General features: G+C 50.3%; 1 protein-coding gene across 1 annotated transcript; it reads right to left on the minus strand.

Moving 5' to 3' along the window:
- Nucleotides 1–7,408: 7,408 nt before the first annotated feature.
- Nucleotides 7,409–8,731, minus strand: LOC134541365 (putative protein FAM47C). The gene has a single exon (XM_063384787.1). It carries the CDS (start codon nt 8,729–8,731, stop codon nt 7,409–7,411), a length of 1,323 nt encoding a protein of 440 aa, XP_063240857.1.
- Between the last annotated feature and the right edge of the window lie 8,175 nt (nt 8,732–16,906).

Raw genomic sequence — 16,906 nt, forward strand, 5'->3', positions numbered from 1 at the left:
ATTGCCTACCAGCTCTGGGTTTTGCATGAAGGTTCAACTTCTCTGACTTCTGAGATTACAGACAAGATTTTAATTAATAATACTATTGTCTTCATTACTAGATTATCTTTCAACCTATAATTTTTTATTTGAATCAGTTCATTGAACTGAAATATTTGCAGCAATTTCTTTAAATGTTTATGAACTTGGATTATTTAAAATACAAATGTAGGTAGGCTTACTAGACCTTTAATGCCATAAGATTGTAATCACATAGGCCTAATTTCACATTTACAACTTAAGTCTTGGAGCTGATTTACATTAATATTTGTGCTAGACTTTGTAATTCTTAAAATTTTATTTTCTGCAATGTTCCAAAGAGCATTGCTCTATTTTGGAACAAAACAATTTAATCTGACAGTTTGTTACAACACTATTCTTCATAAAACAATGCACGTTAGCCTGTATAATATGAATTAGATCTAACATAAGAACTACAAACTGCACATTTGCACTTAAAATATTCATCAAACAGTTAGGGAAAGAGATTAAACATAACATTTAACTCTTAAATCGTCATACTTCATTTTAATTATCACACTTATGCCTGTATGTGAACGGGATCAGAAATTAGCACTGCAAATGCACTTTTAACACTAATAATTAATTATATCAAACACAAATGATATCAGTAACATCATACTTCATTTTTGGTGTTACAGTAAGCTTCCATAAATGTTTCTTTTTCTCAGAACATTGAGGGCTGATCGCGCATTGCCGGTGATTTCGAGATGTTAACTATGGGCGCCACCACGTGGAAGGGCACGTGGACCCGGCGGAGTCTCTCACTCAGGGCGTGACGTAGCCCAAGTGGGGACGAGTTACCAGCCCTTTCTATCCTAGCTACCCAGACCTGGCCCGCTCTAGGCGTCGGGCACGCCACGCTCCTAGACTCACTCACCACGTGATTAAATAAGTACTCACTTTATATTTATTCTCCAGATTTAATTTCACTAACACGTCTCTCTACACGCCCGTTACACGTTACACATTACACGGTTAAAAAGCCTGAGGCACGAATCGGTTTAGGTGAGGGCATGGTCCACACACGTGGCCATGCTGCAAAGTATACTTATTACACGGTGATGAAAAAAACTCGACTGAGACAATTAATCAATTAAACAGCCCGCTGACCGAGAGCTGCCCCGAGGATGACGAACGAAAGCGATTTAAAAAGAATTAACGATACAGAAATTACTTGGTCAGTGATGAACAAAGGTTGAGGTCCCCGGGGTGCTGGCGCGTCTGCTCTCGGTCAGTGATGAAGATGGACTGGGGTGAGCTCATCGCTCGCAGGTGGCAACATGGCGCCCTTCGCGCCAACACAATTACCGTTACTGTATTCTACGACTCCGTGCCCCGGCGAAAGTTGAGTAAATTACAGATAAACATTAAAAATATATAAAAATTACTGACAATGGAAAGTTTGTTACTATTTACTTATTTAATGATAATTCATATAAAAGCATTCCTATCCTCGTCCAAGTCCGTGCCTGTTCGGGTCCGCCCGGGCAACGTCTATAGTTATTTAAGGTAACTTATTTAAATTAAAGAAACACAAGTAAACTACACAGCACTGGGGCGAAGATGGATGAAAACAACAAAAAGGCTTACAATTAATATTAACATAGCAATTTTAGGGATCGCCGCACTGCTTCTAAGCGCCCTCTTGTGGTAGTTCGTGGCGCGCAATTCAAACACACGACTACGTACATGGCGGTACAAATGCCGGGGAAGGGGAGAGGAATGTTGAGGAAACGGAGACTGACTAGGCTCATGGGGCGTAGCCCCGGCTGACGTCAATTGCCCCCCCCTCGAATAGCCGGTCATGTCGACGTTTCCGCTGGGTCGCCTGTGGGCGTGGTCGCCCCCTTATCAACAACAGCTGTGCTTCCTCGCGATCCCTCGGGGTCGTAGCGTGTATCGCGGAGCCGGAACTGGGTCTTGTGACGCCCGGTCTCCCCTCTCTTCCCGCGGTGTTTCGTCTTCCTGCGGTTCGGTTACTGTCACCCTGAACGTGGAGTCTGCCAACGAGTAATGCAGCGGCCATAATGGCTCGTCCGGCGAACCCGGCCTACTCTCTACTTCCTCCGGCCACCTTATCAGTGGTTGGGATGTCGACTGGCCCTCCGTCACTCCGGGCGTGTCCCTGAGAAATCCCCTGAAAGGCGAGACGTCACTCCCCGAGTCTTCGAACAGCCGCCTCGGCCGGACATCTGTGACTGCGAGGGGCGTCGCCTGTCCCGCCCCCAGGTCCGGGAAGCCTCTGAACCCGCCCCCGTCTGTTGGGGTGGACGTGACCAGCTGTGCGGCCGCCCTCCCGTCTGTCTCGTCCGCCGCCTCCGTCTCTCTCTGCCGCGTCCCTGCTCCGTCACGTCTCGTTCCCGTCTCTTCCGCCCCGCCCGCCGCCTCCGTCTCTTCCTGCCCCGTCTCCGCCTCGTCCGCCGCCTCCGTCTCTTCCTGCCGCGTTCCTGCTCCGTCACGTCTCGTTTCCGTCTCTTCCGCCCCGTCCGCCGCCTCCGTCTCTTCCTGTGCCAAGCGCACATCGTCCCGGTGATATTTCGCGGCCCGGCCTGAGGGTAACTTTATCACGACCGCCGTGGGCCCCGCCTTGACCACCGCCACCGGGCCAAACCACTTTGGCGCCAGGCCGGCGCAGAAGTTGCGTCGGCCGGAGGAGAGGGGGTGGAGCCTCGCGTAAACCAGCTGGCCTGGTTTCAGTTCAGGGGGCGGGCGGGTCGTCTCGGGTGTGCGTTGTGCTTGGTAAGCTGCCTGGTTACGTCGCGCCCTATCGTGCGTCTCGGCCAATCGCCTCAGGCGTCCTTCGGGGCTCTCTACGTCCGGGTCCGTTTGTTGTTGCCGCACGTGATATTCCCCGGGGAGGGTGAGGTTCCGCCCCTGGACCATGGTGGCTGGTGTTTCGCCGGTTGCCGCGTTCACCCGTCGCCGGATGCAGTACAGAACGTCCGGGATGTGCGTGTCCCATTGGGCGTGGTCATCCGCGAGCCTCAACCGCAGTTGAACCTTCACCTCTTGGTTGCGTCGTTCCGTGGGGTTCGCGCGGGGGTGGTACACGGGGGTGGTGTGTAGGATTACCCGCCATTTTCTCCCCAGCTGCGCCCACCGGCGCCCGACAAATTGGGTGGCATTGTCCGACAACAGGACCCGGGGGTACCCCCACCTAGGAAAAAACTCCGTTTCCAGGCTGCGTGCAATGGTGCCGGCGCGGATGTTCGCCAGGGGGTAGGCCTCCACCCAACGCGTGTAGCAGTCTGTCACCACCAACAAAAATCTTTTCCCTCGGGGCGTGCGGGGATATGGTCCCATTAGGTCTATGGCGACTGTATGGAATGGCTCGGTGGGCTGCCTGGGTACCTGCTGGGCTGTCCCGTCGGTGCGGCGCGCCTTGTACCTCTGGCAATGTTTACATCTCCTCACGCAGTCCCGTACAAACTTGTTTACCCCTGGCCAGTAGAACTGTTCCCGCAGATCGCGTCGCGTCTGGTCTGCGCCGGGGTGTCCGGCTAGCCTGTTCACGTGATACATGTCAAACACCTCCCGGCGGGTGGCGGCTGGCGCGAACGTCCGCCATTGGCCAGCTGTCCCCTTAGGTCGCGCCTGCAGTGTCCCGTCCAATACACGGTAGCCTTCACATTCTCCGCTCCCGCAACGGCGCACGATCTCCTGTGTGTCTGTGTCCGTGAGTTGGGCCGCTCGCACGTAGGCGTCTAAGTCATCAAGCTCCGCGCCTGGCGGTAATGTCGGTGTGACGTTAAGGTTTAGGGCACACAATGCGGCTTGGGTTGTCGGGGTGCGCGGGGTCCTGGGTATGCGCCCGCTGGGTGGTGGCAAAAGCTCCTCCCACTCCGCATCGTCACAGGCTGTGACGGTGACGTCCGGATCTCGCGACAGCTCGTCCGCTAGTTCGTTCTGTTTTCCCGGTACATGCTCGACTTCGAAATCTAAGGCCTGTAGAAGCATGGCCCAACGCGTCAGCTTCGAACGTCGCCCCTGCATCGTGGCCAGCCATTTGAGACATTGGCTGTCAGTTCTCAGTACGAATTTCTGCCCCTCCAGGTGTGGGCGGTAGCGTCTGAGGGCCCAAACTACGCCTAGACACTCACGCTCGTTCACGCTATACCGCTGCTCGACGTCGCCGAACTTGGCGCTTGCATATTCAATCACCCGAGGCTCGCCGTCGTCGCCGAGTTGTAACAGGATGGCCCCGATGCCCTTCTCGCTCGCGTCTGTTTGTACGATCAGGGGTCTGCCTGGGTCCAGCCGCGCGAGTAAGTGGCACTGTTGAAATCTGCGTTTTAGCTCGTCAAAAGCGTTCTGGGCTTCCACGGTCCACCTGAACGGACGTTTGGGTGACAGCTGTTCTGTCATCGGCGCCGCTACTACCGAGAACTCTGGGACGAAGGCTCGCAGCCAGTTAGCTAGCCCCAAGAACTTTTGCAGTTGCTTGCGCGTGCGTGGGGGCTCCTTGTTGATAATTACACTCAGCTGTTTTTCCGTGGGTCGGTTTCCGTCCGCGTTAACCACTAAGCCCAGGAAATCTAGTTCTGTGGTCCCCAGGTGGCATTTTTCGCGATTGCATGTCAGACCATGGCTCGCCAGGCGTTCCAAGACTAATGCTAAATGATGCGCATGTTCTTCCCACGTCTGAGACCAAACAATTATGTCGTCCAGATACGCGGCCGCAAACTTGCCCGAGTAGTTGTCTAAGACCCGTGTCATCATCCCTTGGAAGGTAGCGGGGGCGTCCTGTAGGCCGAATGGCATCGCGCAAAACTGAAATCTCCGCCCGTCTGGGGCTGTGAACGCCGTCTTGGGTCGGTCCGCCGGACGTATCGGCACCTGCCAATACCCAGATTTTAGGTCGAGGGAAGAAAATATCTTGGCGTTACCCAGGCCTGAAAGTGTGTCGGCTATGTTCAGCAGGGGGGGTGGGGCATTAATTGTCACTCTATTGATAGGTTTGAAATTGACACAGAAGCGTAGTTTCCCGTCTTTTTTTTCTGCCAACACGACCTGGAAATTATACGGACTTTCGCTAGGCTCAATTATCCCGTCATGCAACATGTCCTGAACCTGGTCTAGGATGGTCTGTTTACCAACGTGGCCGTAGCTACCGGGTGGGATAAACATTGGCTCGTGAGGATGGGTCGGGATGGCATGCTCAGCTATGGTGGTACGTTTCAGCGGGTCCGCGGACGCAAACACATTACACTGATGATCGAGGACCTGCTGGATGGTAGCACGAAACTCGGGGGGAACTCCGTGCTGGAACTCGTCGAGACTGACCTGGTTTACTGCTGGTGGAGTAGGCTTACCCAGCCCGTGGATGGTCCGCCGCCCCTGGGTGCCGACGTGGACGCAGCCGGCCCGGATGTCGATGGCTGCGTGCTGCTCGTAGAGCCAGGGTAGCCCCAGAATGACGTCATCACGTAACTGCTCCACCACCAGCGCCGTCGTGACGGACCGTTGGTCCCGCACGTCCACCTCCAGCGTCGCGACGCCCTGGGTGTAGCAGGCGTCCCCCGTGGTAGCCAGCTGGAGTTGGCCCGGGTGGTACTCGAAGTTGTCACGGCCAATCACGCGTGCCGCCACACAGTTGTGGCTGGCGGCGGTGTCAACAAGCGCGTGGACTGCGCGCCCGTTGACAACCACCGGAATGCGCAACAGGTCGGCCTCCGCCGCTCCCACGTGACCCAGGAGAGGCCCCGCCGCCGTAGGTCTGTTGTTGTTAGGTGAGGCGGGGGAGGTGGGCTGTCTTAGCGCGCCGCCCCCTGCCGTCCGTTTCCCGACGGCTGCTGCGCCGCGAAGTCAGGCCGGAACTTGTTCCTCACCGGGCAGTTCTCGTGCCAATGGAACGTGCCTGGTGGACACGTGTGGCACTGAGGTGGTGGGCTGCCGCCGGTAGTCCGTCTCCGCCATGTCAGCTGCGCGTGGCCGCTCGGTCCGGGTTCGTCGCGCCTAGCTTGGTCTCGGGTGGGCGCCGTGTAGGGCACCAGCGCCTTGGTGTCGGCGGGCGTCGTGTCTTCCTGCTTGGTGCTCAGGGTGGCGTGGATCCTGGTCGGTCTGACAGCTCGTAGGTCCTGCTCTAAGACGCGCGCCTGTTGGACGAACTCCTCTGCCGGACGCCGCGTCATCGGGCGTAAATACGGGCGAAATTCCGGGCGCATCAGCTCAACTACCCGCTCCAGCACTCCGGTAGCATTCGAAAGAAATCACACAATAATATAAGAAACGATATTACAAGTAATTGAACAGTAAATGGCAAACGTAAATACAAGTTAATAAATTAGTTAAAAATTAAATGTCAAGTTAAGTATTAATACAATCTTCTGTTAAGTTACAAATTATATACAACATGGATGCTCATGATTAATTAAATGTACATAAAAAGTATAAATATTTACAAACGCAATGATGTCTACTGACGTTCTAGGGCGCACGCGGGTGCGTTCCTGATCGTAAACACTTCACTTATGCAAGAGAGGATGCTGACGAGTCATAACGGCCTGATGGAGCCGGGTAGACACTTGGGTCGACGTCAAATGTCCCCCCTCCGACGAGGCCGTTATGTCCGTCAACGCCTCTCATTTACCCGCATGGACGTGATACACTGGGCCGTTGCACTGGAGCACTAACCTGGTGAGTCTGGCGCCCTCGTGGTGTCAGTGCGGGCCGTACCTGTCGCCATGGGGGCGGCCGAGGTGGGCAACGGCGGCAGCGTCGCAGTGCCTTCAACGTCAGGCGGCGGCGCGCCTAAAGTGGCCCGCGTGGCGGGTGTAAGTGGCGTGGCACCTTCAGCGGCGTGCATGGCAGGCAGCGGCGATGCTCCCAAGGTGGCACTCATGGCAGGCGGAAGCGGCGTGGAACTTTCAGCGGCGCGCGTGGCAGGCGAAAGTGCGCACCCACAGTGACGTGTGGGGCGGCGGTAGTGGTCTGCCCTTTGTGATGTGCGGTTGTGGCATGCCCTGGGTGATGTGCGTGACGAGCGGTTGTGGCACGCCCTCGTTGACATGCGTGGCGTGCGGTTGTGGCACGCCTTTGTTGTCATGCATGACGGGCAGTTGTGGCACGCCCTCGGTGACGTGTGTGATGGGCGGTTGTTGCACGCCCTCGTTGACATGCATGGCGAGTGGTTGTGGCACGCCCTGGGTGACGTACGTGACAGGTGGTTGTGGCATGCCCCGTTGATGTGCATGGCAAGCGGTTGTGGCACGCCCTTGTTGATATGCGTGGCGAGCAGTTGCGGCACGCCCTCGTTGACATGCGTGGCGAGCGGTTGTGGCAGGCCCTCGGTGATGTGCGTGATGGGCGGATGCAGCACACCCTCGTTGACATGCGTGGCGAGCAGTTATGGCATGCCCTGGGTGACGTGCATGACGGGTGGTTGTGGCACGCCCCCGTTGAAATGTGTGGCGAGCAGTTGTGGCACGCCCTCGTTGACGTGCGTGGCGAGTGGTTGTGGCTTGCCCTTGTTGATGGACATGACGAGCGGTTGTGGCATGCCCTCTTTGACGTGCAAGGCGGGCGGTTGTGGCACGCCCTTGGTGACGTGCATAATGAGCAGTTGTGGCATGTCCTCGTTGACATGCATGATGTGCATGACGGGTGGTTGTGGCACACCCCCATTGATGTTCGTGGCGAGTGGTTGTGGCATGCCCTCGTTGATGTGTGTGGTGAGCAGTTGTGGCACACCCTCGTTGACGTGCGTGGCGAGCGGTTGTGGCATGCCCTCGGTGACGTGCTTGAAGGGCGGTTGTGGCACACCCTCGTTGACGTGCGTGGCGAGCAGTTGTGGCACGCCCTGGGTGAAGTGCGTGACGGGTTGTTGTGGCACGCCCCCGTTGATGTGCGTGGCGAGCGGTTGTGGCATGCCTTCGTTGACGTGCTTGATGAGTGGTTGTGGCACGTCCTCGATGTGTGTGACGGGCAGTTGAGGCACGCCCTCGTAGACGTGAGTGACATGCATGACAGATGGTTGAGGCACGCCCTTGGTGACGTGCGTGACGAGCGGTTGTGGCACGTCCTCGTTGACGTATGTTATGGGTGGTTGTGGCACGCCCTTGGTGATGTGCGTGACAAGCGGTTGTGGCACGTCTTCGTTGACGTGCATGACGGGTGATTGTGGCACACCTCCGTTGATGTGCGTGGCGAGCTGTTGTGGCACGCCCTCGGTGACGTGCGTGAAGGGCAGTTGCGGCACACTCTCGTTGATGTGCGTGGCGAGCAGTTGTGGCAAGCCCTGGGTAACATGCGTGACGGATGGTTGTGGCATGCCCCCGTTGATGTGCATGACGGATGGTTGAGGCACGCCCTTGGTGATGTGCGTGACGAGCGGTTGTGGCACACCCTCGTTGACATGTGTGACAGGCAGTTGTGGCACACCCTCGTTGACGTGCATGGCGAGTGTTAGTGGCATCACAGTCGGTTCTCTCCGCGTCAGCCCCTTGTGAGCCCCTACGGCAGTTGGGGGTGGCGACATCGGGGGCGGCGTTTCTGAGTCGGCCTGCTGTATCCACCTGGATGCCGCATGCCAGTTGTACCACAGGGGCTGGACGGGTGCGGCTTCCTCCGTCTGCAGCGATGTATTTCTGCTCGGCGTCTCCACCCCATATGGTGGGGACGGTGTCGGAGGCGGTGTTGGAGGTGGCGTTGGCTTCGGTTGCAGTAGCATCGGGAGTATCGTCATCACACGCCGTGACATTGTGAGCAATGTGTAGGCGTCCGCCCAGTGTGACCACTCGACTCTCGTGGTCGTTTGGCCCCCAAGGGTTGCGGATGTGTGAACCTCCAGGGGCGGCGTAGTGACACTTGCGGCAACACCCACACACAGCTTCGCTCGGCACTGGTCACACGTAAAGCCGGAATTCCATGCCTCTTCTCGCGCGACCAGATGTGAACACTCCTTGTGCCATAGATTCCCGCCTGTCTCGCAGATCCACCCATCAGATAGATTCCTGCCGGGGCATGAATCAGCACCGCACATCGTCATATCATACGCCCGGTATTCGAAGCAATATCCACACTCATAATTTGAGAAGTGCTCGAAACTCTCGCCTGGCTCTGGAAAATCCGCTTCCGCCCAGGTCTCCTACGCTTCCTGGAAGTCGTCCATGCTGATCGGGAGTGAACTTAGCTGATCGGTAATACAGTCTGCATTTTCCCGCGGCGTTATCTTGCACCGAAGATCCTTGCTGCGTCGCGGTCTCAGGTTCGCGGTGCTCCCACGTCGCGTTATCTCGCGCCAACGATCCTTGCCAGGCCGTCCGCCGTTCCGGTTCACACCGCTCCAACGTCGCATTAACTCGCGCCGAACGTCTCCGGTTCGCGACGTTCCCGCGCTGTGATATCTCTCGCCGACGTCTTGAATTCCCGTCGCTCCCACGTCGCGTTATCTCTCGCCGACATCTCGGGTTCGCGCTGTTCCCGCGCCGCGATTATCTCTCGCCGACGTCTCGGGTTCGCACCTTCCCGCGCCGCGTAATCTCGCGCCGACGACTCGAGTTCGCGTCGCTCTCACGCCGCGCTGTCGCACCTGCTTCCGTCCTGTCTACGTGCGTTTACGTGCGTGTCGCCTGCGTTTATGTGCGTCTGTGTGCGTTTACGGCCACACTAGTTGGGCGCCATATGATGTCCCTCGGCCTGTGGTCCCTGCTGCAAATTGTCCTGAGACTCGCCCTGATTTGCCCGCATAGCTCCAGTCGGAGAGAGAGTGGAGTTCAGGCCAACGTGGCCGGGACCGTGGAACATGGGACCAGGAGGGAACTTTACGTAGGTAGAAGGAATGGTAGATGGCAGCAAGGAGAAGATGTTGATGTCCATTTTCACGAGCTCCTTTATTCCATTAACAGCCCTATCGCAGCCTGGCCGGTAAGTTGCAGGACGAACGTTCTCCCTCGAAGTGACCTGACTCCTGGAAATACACTCTTGATAACGAAACGAGACTCGATGCGGTCGCGGATGCAGTCCTGTGACGTAACGTACTGGTCACGAAATTTCAGATGTGCAAAGTAGTGCACACACGGCCTGATACGTCTGCGGAGATAGTTCTGTGACGAAACTTACTGGCTAAGAAAGTTAAGCAGTGCGAAGTAGTACATACGCGGCCTCTTACGTCTGCGGAGATAGTTCTGTGACGAAAAGTACTGGCTAAGAAAGTTCAGCAGTGCGAAGTAGTACATACACGGCCTGTTACGTCTGCGGAGATAGTTCTGTGATGAAACGTACTGGCTAAGAAAGTTCAGCAGTGCGAAGTAGTACATACACGGCCTGTTACGTCTGCGGAGATAGTTCTGTGACGAAACATACTGGCTAAGAAAGTTCAACAGTGCGAAGAATTCTGACACGGCTCGACACGACTGCGGTGGCAGTCCTGTAACGAATTATACTGATAGTGAACAATGTTGCCGTGCTACACACGTCCCGAGCGGAGCGGAGCGAGCCCACGTCTGATCGGCTCCGAGTCTGGCTAACCACTGCCCTCCTCCGCCCGTCCGCGCGCCGGAGCTCGCGGGCCGCGGAGGAGGGGAAGGGGAAATAGGCCGGCGTGGTAGAGACTCGTCTCGCGGCGGGCCAGGCTGCGGTTAAATTACTAAACATAGCATTCGAAAGAAATCACATAATTATTTAAGAAACGACATTACAAGTAATTGAAAGGTAAATGGCAAACGTAAATACAAGTTATACAAGTATATACAACGTGGATGCTCGTGATTAATTAAATGTACATAAAAGTATAAATATTTACAAATGCAATGATGTCTACTGACGTGCTAGGGCGCACGCGGGTGCGTTATTGATCGTAAACACTTCACTTATGCAAGAGAGGACGCTGACGAGGCATAACGGCCTGAAGGAGCCGGGGAGACACTTGGGTCGACGTCAGTATTTTAGTGCCCATATAAATGTACCGTTTAAGCTGCATTTGTTATTGTTTAAAAACATGGCGTCCGCGATCTGAGAATAATGGAGTCAGAGAAAAATCGTTCGGAAAAGAAAGTAATTTTTGTAAGTTTCGTTGGTACACAGCCGGCTGGATGGCAACTGATCTTGCTAATCTTTTGTGCGGAAGAGTCATGAAAGTAATTTTTGTGAGTTTTGTTGGTACACAGCAGGTTGGCTGGAGACGAGTGATTACGACTTAACCGTTTATGTACGAGTGCGGTAAATATTTTATAAGTTAGCGCTTTTATGAAACGTAAGCTAATATGATTTCATAATGGCTACGAGTAGTAAAAAGTGGCCCATATACACTAGCTATTGATGGAAGCAATGACACAAGTAATAAGTTATATCCTCTCGTGGTAACTTATTACAACCCTGACTGCAGGTTAGAAACTCGTGTTTTGGCCATACATTCATTGGAAGGTGCTTCTACTGGTAAAAATATTGGGCCGTTATTGCTATCAGAACTTGAAAGTATGAATATGCCAATTCATAATTGTACAGGTTTTGGCTGTGATAATGCAGCAGTTTTGGTTGGAGTTAAAAATTGTGTTATTTCTGTATTAAAAGAAAAGCAGCCAAATTTAGTAGTCATAGGTTGTCTGTGCCACTTAATTAATTTGGCTGCAGAAAAGACTTCTGCAAGTTTGCCAGTGAGGCTGGAAGAAATACTTGTAGACATTTATTACTTTTTGGAAAAAAGCTCCAAAAGAAAGGAAAGGCTGCGTGACTTTCAAGGTCTTCATGATAATGAAGCTCATAAGATCCTGAAGCATGTGTGTACGAGATGGCTGTCTTTGGGAAGGAGCCTAGCTAGGATTATTGAACAGTGGGAACCTCCTGTAAGTTTTTTCAAAGATGAGGTTACAGGGAGTTCTCAGAAACAGCCAGGCACATTATCATCATACAAGATCCCAAAAAAAAAACAGCAAGGGCCATCCAGCAGAACTACTGAAAGTAGTTCTAGTACCGGTAAAAGAAAGATAGAGGACAAACCTTCTGACGTGAAAAAACAAAAAAAAAAAAGAATATTGTAGTTCTGTTTTAAAGAGTGACAGTACAGTGTTGAAGAGTGGCAGTCCTGCCCTGAGTCGTGAAGAGAAACTTTTCATGTTTTCATCTTCCTCACTAAACAAGGCATTCTGTTTATTTTTGATGAATTTTGTACTGGTCTTTGATAAACTAAATGTAACACTTCAGTCTTCAAGTCCACACATCCATATATTGTTAGATCTCCTGCAAGATTTTCTGAGAAATCTCTTATTGCATTTGGTTTGTGGTAGTGCTGTGAAAGGTGTGGCATTGTTGGAAGTTGATTACCATTGTGCAGCCAATCAAAAGTGTGACAGTCAGTTAATGATTGGATGTCAGGCTGAGAGATATGTTAGTTTGTTGTCAGATGAGGGGAAAATTTTTTTTTTCAGCTGTCAGAAAATATATTACCTCACCATGTGATTATGTTGTACATAAGTTTCCCATGAAGAGTGAAGTTCTTGTCAATGCTCAAGTAGCAAAAATAAGTGACATCAATGATGCGAAATTTGCAAATCTGAAATATTTAATTGATTTATTTTCTTTCATACTGCCAGTCAGAGATGGTGAAGGCATGGATGGGACAATGGATGAACTGCATAGGCAGTTGCAGCATTGCAAGTTGAAGATCTCTCTGTTGTAATAAATAAGAAAGAGAGAATTGATACTATATGGACTGAAGTAGGAAATATGCTCACTGTTAATGGAAAATTAAAATATGACAGAATTTCAGAAACTGTTTTGTTCATACTGAAGCCACGCCCGTTGCCTGTTTAAGTTTTTTGAGTAATTATTAATCTGAAAATGATCCCAGGGGGCAAAAACGGGGATTCGACCTCGTGGCTGCAGGCAGAAGCACGTCGCGGTTCGAAAACTACCCGGGCTGTTTAGGCCACCCAGGACACCTTAGAAATAAATGGTAAACTGATTGAACGACACTGCACTTTATTAAAATCCGTTACACACAATTGTCCAAGGACTGGCTGCGTCTGTTGTCTGACCATCGCTGCACGAGAGTCTCTATACGTAGACGATGCACGCGACCAGGATAGATGGCAAAATGGTATGTGCGGACTTATACTGTGGCCGTTAACGATGTAAGGATGCGGCGAATTATCGCGGAGCTGATATGCTGCAACGGCTTATGCAGTGAACAACGTTAACATGTAAATGGCAATATATAATTGAAATGTTCTTAACGTTGTTTGCAATCTAACCTGCTACAAGACGTTAATGTTCCGAAATGTACGTAGGCCCGGCTAGATAATAACATAAGACTCACAGTCACTTATTACAGCTTAAAACAATTATACATGGTTAAATTGCAAGTTAGATGTTACACAGTTAAATAAGATAAATTCTAAATACGTAGATTAAAGAATTAGAACTCAACACACGAGGCTGGCTAGGAGCCCATTACAAATAATGATTAACTGGTTTCGAATCCTGAAAACTGCGTAAGACTCATTTACGCTGTCCGTATGCTCAGGACATGAAAATTACGTAGTAAATGGAAATCTCCCTGTTAGGAATAAAAGCATTAAGTTATGAGTCGCACGAAATGAAGTACGACTGAGTGGGGTCGGGCGCAGAGCAGGAAAAAGGATTTAATGAACTATTGCGATGACTTGGATGTGGCGCGAAAGTTGATGGCTCTGCGTTCGCGGAGCAACCGACCCCTGTGACGGCAACTGAGCTTGAGGGCGCCGCGCGACCTCGCGCCAAGACATGTGAAGCGCGGGAAAACAGCTCCGACCAGTTTTGGACTTAAATGACACATTTGACAATACATGATTATTTAACAATTGTACATAATTTTAACTTGAATTAATTATCTTTTAATTGTTATTAATTTGGTTGCTTTTGTTTTAAAAGAATAATTACTTATTTAATCTAGCGCATTGTCACACCCGGCCGGGCGCTGTCGTCGCCTTGGTGTTCGTCGCGGTGCACTTTCACTCACTCGGCGGACATCACACTCGGGCGTGTTCGATGCACTTAAGAGTAAGTGTTGTTGTGACATAACGGCCTGTGCGAACCTGAGGGAGCACCTGCGGTTGGCATCAAATGCCCCCCCTCCCACATTGCTGTTATGCTCAACAACACTAATCCTCACACACATGGAAGTGGTGCACTGGGTTTTCGCACTAAGGGAGTTAGAATGAGGTGGGGCCCCTGGGCGTAGCATACCTAGTGAATGTTTTTTTACAACTGAATTAATGGTGGTTCTGGCATGACCCATCTGGGGGGCGAAAATAGGGAGGTTTGTGGAGTTTCATTTGTACTCAACTGCGAGCCTATTAATGGATTGAAAAATGGGTGCGGGCCTTCCCTTGACAGATTTGGTGATAGCCCCGTCGTTCCTTGGGACTCCGCCTCCGTGATTTGCCCCAGAAAGTAGTCCCTTAAATGTGTTGGTACTTGTGGAACGCGGTGTGATACTCTAGTAGGAGGTTGTGTTGGTTCTGCTTGTTCATGTCGCCTTCCCTGGTGTGCACTGGTCACCCTCTGGACGCTCGCATTCCCTTGATTCTGTGAGTTTTCTATGACGTAATCCTGCATATGGACCGGAGGGCGCCGTACCATCCTGGGAGGGATGGTGTTAGTATTAACACGAGTCAAGAGTGGTACTACTAGATAGCAAATTACTAAGTTAGACATCACTATAAAGTGCACTCTCAAATCGGTTAATCTGTCCAAAACGTTGTGTGACACTATAAGGTGACAACCTAACTTGCTGGCTCAAACTTTATATGACACATATATAAATATTTGATGTGAGTTGCCTGATTATTTGGTGTAAGAATTAGTATTCTCCCTTCTGTTAAGAATTATCAGAACAAATCATGAATAAATACTGTTTGTGTCCGATTCTTCAACAGTTAATAAGTTTGATTTGATATTCGTTATTGCAACATGATTTAAATTTCCCTGAGCGCCAGCTAACCTTACTTATACTAATGACTACTGCCTGACCAATGAAAGTTATCATCACATAATCAATAATCTGGATAACAACATTGTATTTGACCATTCATCAAGTTGCAGAATTATATTACCATGCATATACATGTGTATTCCTAGTTTTAATTATTTGTGATAGTATTATTTATGTTACACACTTAGCACTGTGGTACTCAAGTTAACAAATACAACATTGACGTTCCAAATTCCAACTTGAGAGTTTAGCCAGACATATAAACATGATAGTTTTAATGTAGGTCAGAAAATATCTGTATACAAGTGAAATATCTAATCCACATAAATCTTATTGCGCCGTGCTAAATTCTGTGTCAATAGATCATGGAAAACTCTAATTATTCCAAGGTACTCATTGGGAGTTATTGCAACACAAATATTAACCATTATGAATGGGTATCAGTACAAGCAAAAACATGAAAACAAAACATTTACTTCAACTCAAATGTAAGATAACAAATTAAACTTAAATCAGGGCAAATATAGTGTATGGGTGCTGCAATTTGGAACGGTATAGTTAAGGGTGAGCAAGGACACATAAGAAGTTACACAAAAATATATATACTATACCAATCATTACAAAGTACATACCGTGATGTAGACTATACTCAATTACTAATAATCATAAGGATATTGGCAGACTCTATTGTATTCGTCCAGCCCTCGACGATTCCGCTGATGACTTTTCAATAACGATGAATGGGAAGTCTTCAAACGTCGGCAGTAACACTCGTGGATCATAGAGTAGGCAGTTCATTCAACACCTCCTTCGACGAATTCTACACCGCTACCAACGATCATTCTCGACGTGCTGCTGGGCTCATCGTAGTTACTCTTGATTACCCCACCATCAACTAGGTGTCTCACCAATGTTCCATAAATCTTCTGCTCGTCGAATCACCAGTTCTCTAACAAATGTGCTAACAGGCTGTGCTGTAAAATGTCTCTCTAGTCGAAATATTCAGCATAGCATACCTTCAACTTATATGCTCATACAAGTTCATGATAGCACTTTCACACAAGTACTTTGTAGATTATCTTACGGAATCTTCTTGAATGTCACCGCAGTTTAATCAAAAATATAACTTATCAATCACAAATCTCTTTCTTGTAACATTTAAACACTTTTTAAGTCTTAATTGACTCAAATATACTAATTCAATCCCACTACGGGCACTTACATATCCACACCAAAATGGTGGCACCAAACGTTCTCCCTGTTTTAAATTTTTTTAATAAAAGTTTATTTGATCAAAAGATTGTTTTTTTTTCTTTTTACACGTAGAAAATATCATACTGCTCTGCCCATGGCACACACCTAATGTTAGTTTCTGCATTTAAAGAAATTGATTTCACATTGCATAGAGTAATTGATAAAATAAATTAACCAATATTATGTTTCCAAAAAGGTGAAATAAAATAAATAAAATAAATAAAATATACAATTATGGAATATGCAATATTACAGCATTAAATGTGGTGTCACTACTATTGGTATCTAGAATGGCTTCGTTCTCCCCCTCACCACTGTTCCTGGCGTTATCAGCCGCGCGCACTTCCCCAGGGCCTGTCGAGCCGTCAGCTTGCAGATGTTGCTGCGAGCAGCATGTGCAGGTTATTAGCCGCCGCCTTCTCTGTGGGTACCGCCTCTGCGCTACTTCCTCCTCCCCCTCTGACATAGGCTCCTCGACGGACATTGTGAATGTGGACTCGCTTAAGCTAACGTCCAGTGGCCACCAGGGCTCGTCGACATCGTCCGCTACACTGTTTGAGTCACCATCGTCCGGTTGCCAGACAAGGTGAGCGACCTCCTCCTCGGCCTGAGAAGACGGGGCTAGGTCGGTAATCAGCAAGCTAGTGTTCCCTTCGAGAGGAAGGATGCTGGGTGAGGAGC

This window comes from Bacillus rossius, chromosome 18, assembly GCF_032445375.1.
Source record: "Bacillus rossius redtenbacheri isolate Brsri chromosome 18, Brsri_v3, whole genome shotgun sequence".
Lineage (NCBI taxonomy): Eukaryota > Metazoa > Arthropoda > Insecta > Phasmatodea > Bacillidae > Bacillus > Bacillus rossius.

Excerpts from the sequence above, each read along its gene's own strand:
- LOC134541365 (XM_063384787.1), bottom strand. The coding sequence starts at position 8,731 with ATGCTACTGCAACCGAAGCCAACGCCACCTCCAACACCGCCTCCGACA.